General features: G+C 46.0%; 1 protein-coding gene across 1 annotated transcript in view; it reads left to right on the forward strand.

The window, feature by feature from the left end:
- The window catches only part of LOC119581935 (metabotropic glutamate receptor 8-like), a gene marked incomplete at its 5' end in the record, with an annotated part of 173,067 nt that overhangs the window by 132,849 nt on the left and 39,429 nt on the right, over positions 1-789 (forward strand). Inside the window, 1 exon segment of the mRNA XM_037930107.1 lies at positions 323-437. Coding sequence (XP_037786035.1) covers positions 323-437 — 115 coding nt within the window.

The following is a 789-nucleotide window of genomic DNA, read 5'->3' on the forward strand; positions in this document are numbered from 1 at the left end:
CATAGCTAGTATAAGGCAATACTTACATACAAACCCATGAAGAGAAATTTGAACTTGAGCAAAAAGAACCAATTCAACCAGAAACCAGGCCTTTTAAATTCCGGCGTCGGGACTAAACTGTACCTCGTGTCCCCCTCTTCAGATCCCGTGTTTCACCATCCCATTAATCCCACTCATACCTCCCAAATCCCCTTGTAATCCCTGCCTCACTCCCCAACAGAGCCTCGTGCAGGTGTCCTGTTGAACTAACTCCTACAGTAATGCTCGATTAATCTCTGCATCAACGGATATGTCTAATTTTAGCTCCCGTGTCCTTTCCCAGCCTGCAGTTGAACGTCGACAAGCTCAAATGGACGCGAGGACAGAGGGAGAATCACACTCATCCCTTGTCCATTTGCTCTACCGCATGTCCAGCTGGCCACATAAGGAATTTCCAGGTAAGTAGATCGCGACGGCGTAGAGAGAGACGGTATAAATCATCCTGTTGCCGTCTCATTGTGCCCTCTGTGTCCATTTGTTTCCAGCTGGCATTTACCATGTGCCGTCGTCCACCCCCTGTGACCTATGTACTGTCCAGCTGATTTATGACCGCGGCTTACCGTGTTTGCTCTAAAAGCCATCAGTATTGAATATATATTGCTATGAATGTATTATCCTCGACTGCATTTTGAACAGCTTTCTACCGCATTGCTGTGTTTAGTAATCTGTGTGAGTCCTTTGTCTAACCAGCTGTGTGCTTTGGTATTGTGTTAGTCATGTAAGGTTATGGTAATACCACTAGAATGTTCG

Source organism: Penaeus monodon, chromosome 15 (assembly GCF_015228065.2).
Source record: "Penaeus monodon isolate SGIC_2016 chromosome 15, NSTDA_Pmon_1, whole genome shotgun sequence".
NCBI classification, from domain to species: Eukaryota; Metazoa; Arthropoda; class Malacostraca; order Decapoda; family Penaeidae; genus Penaeus; species Penaeus monodon.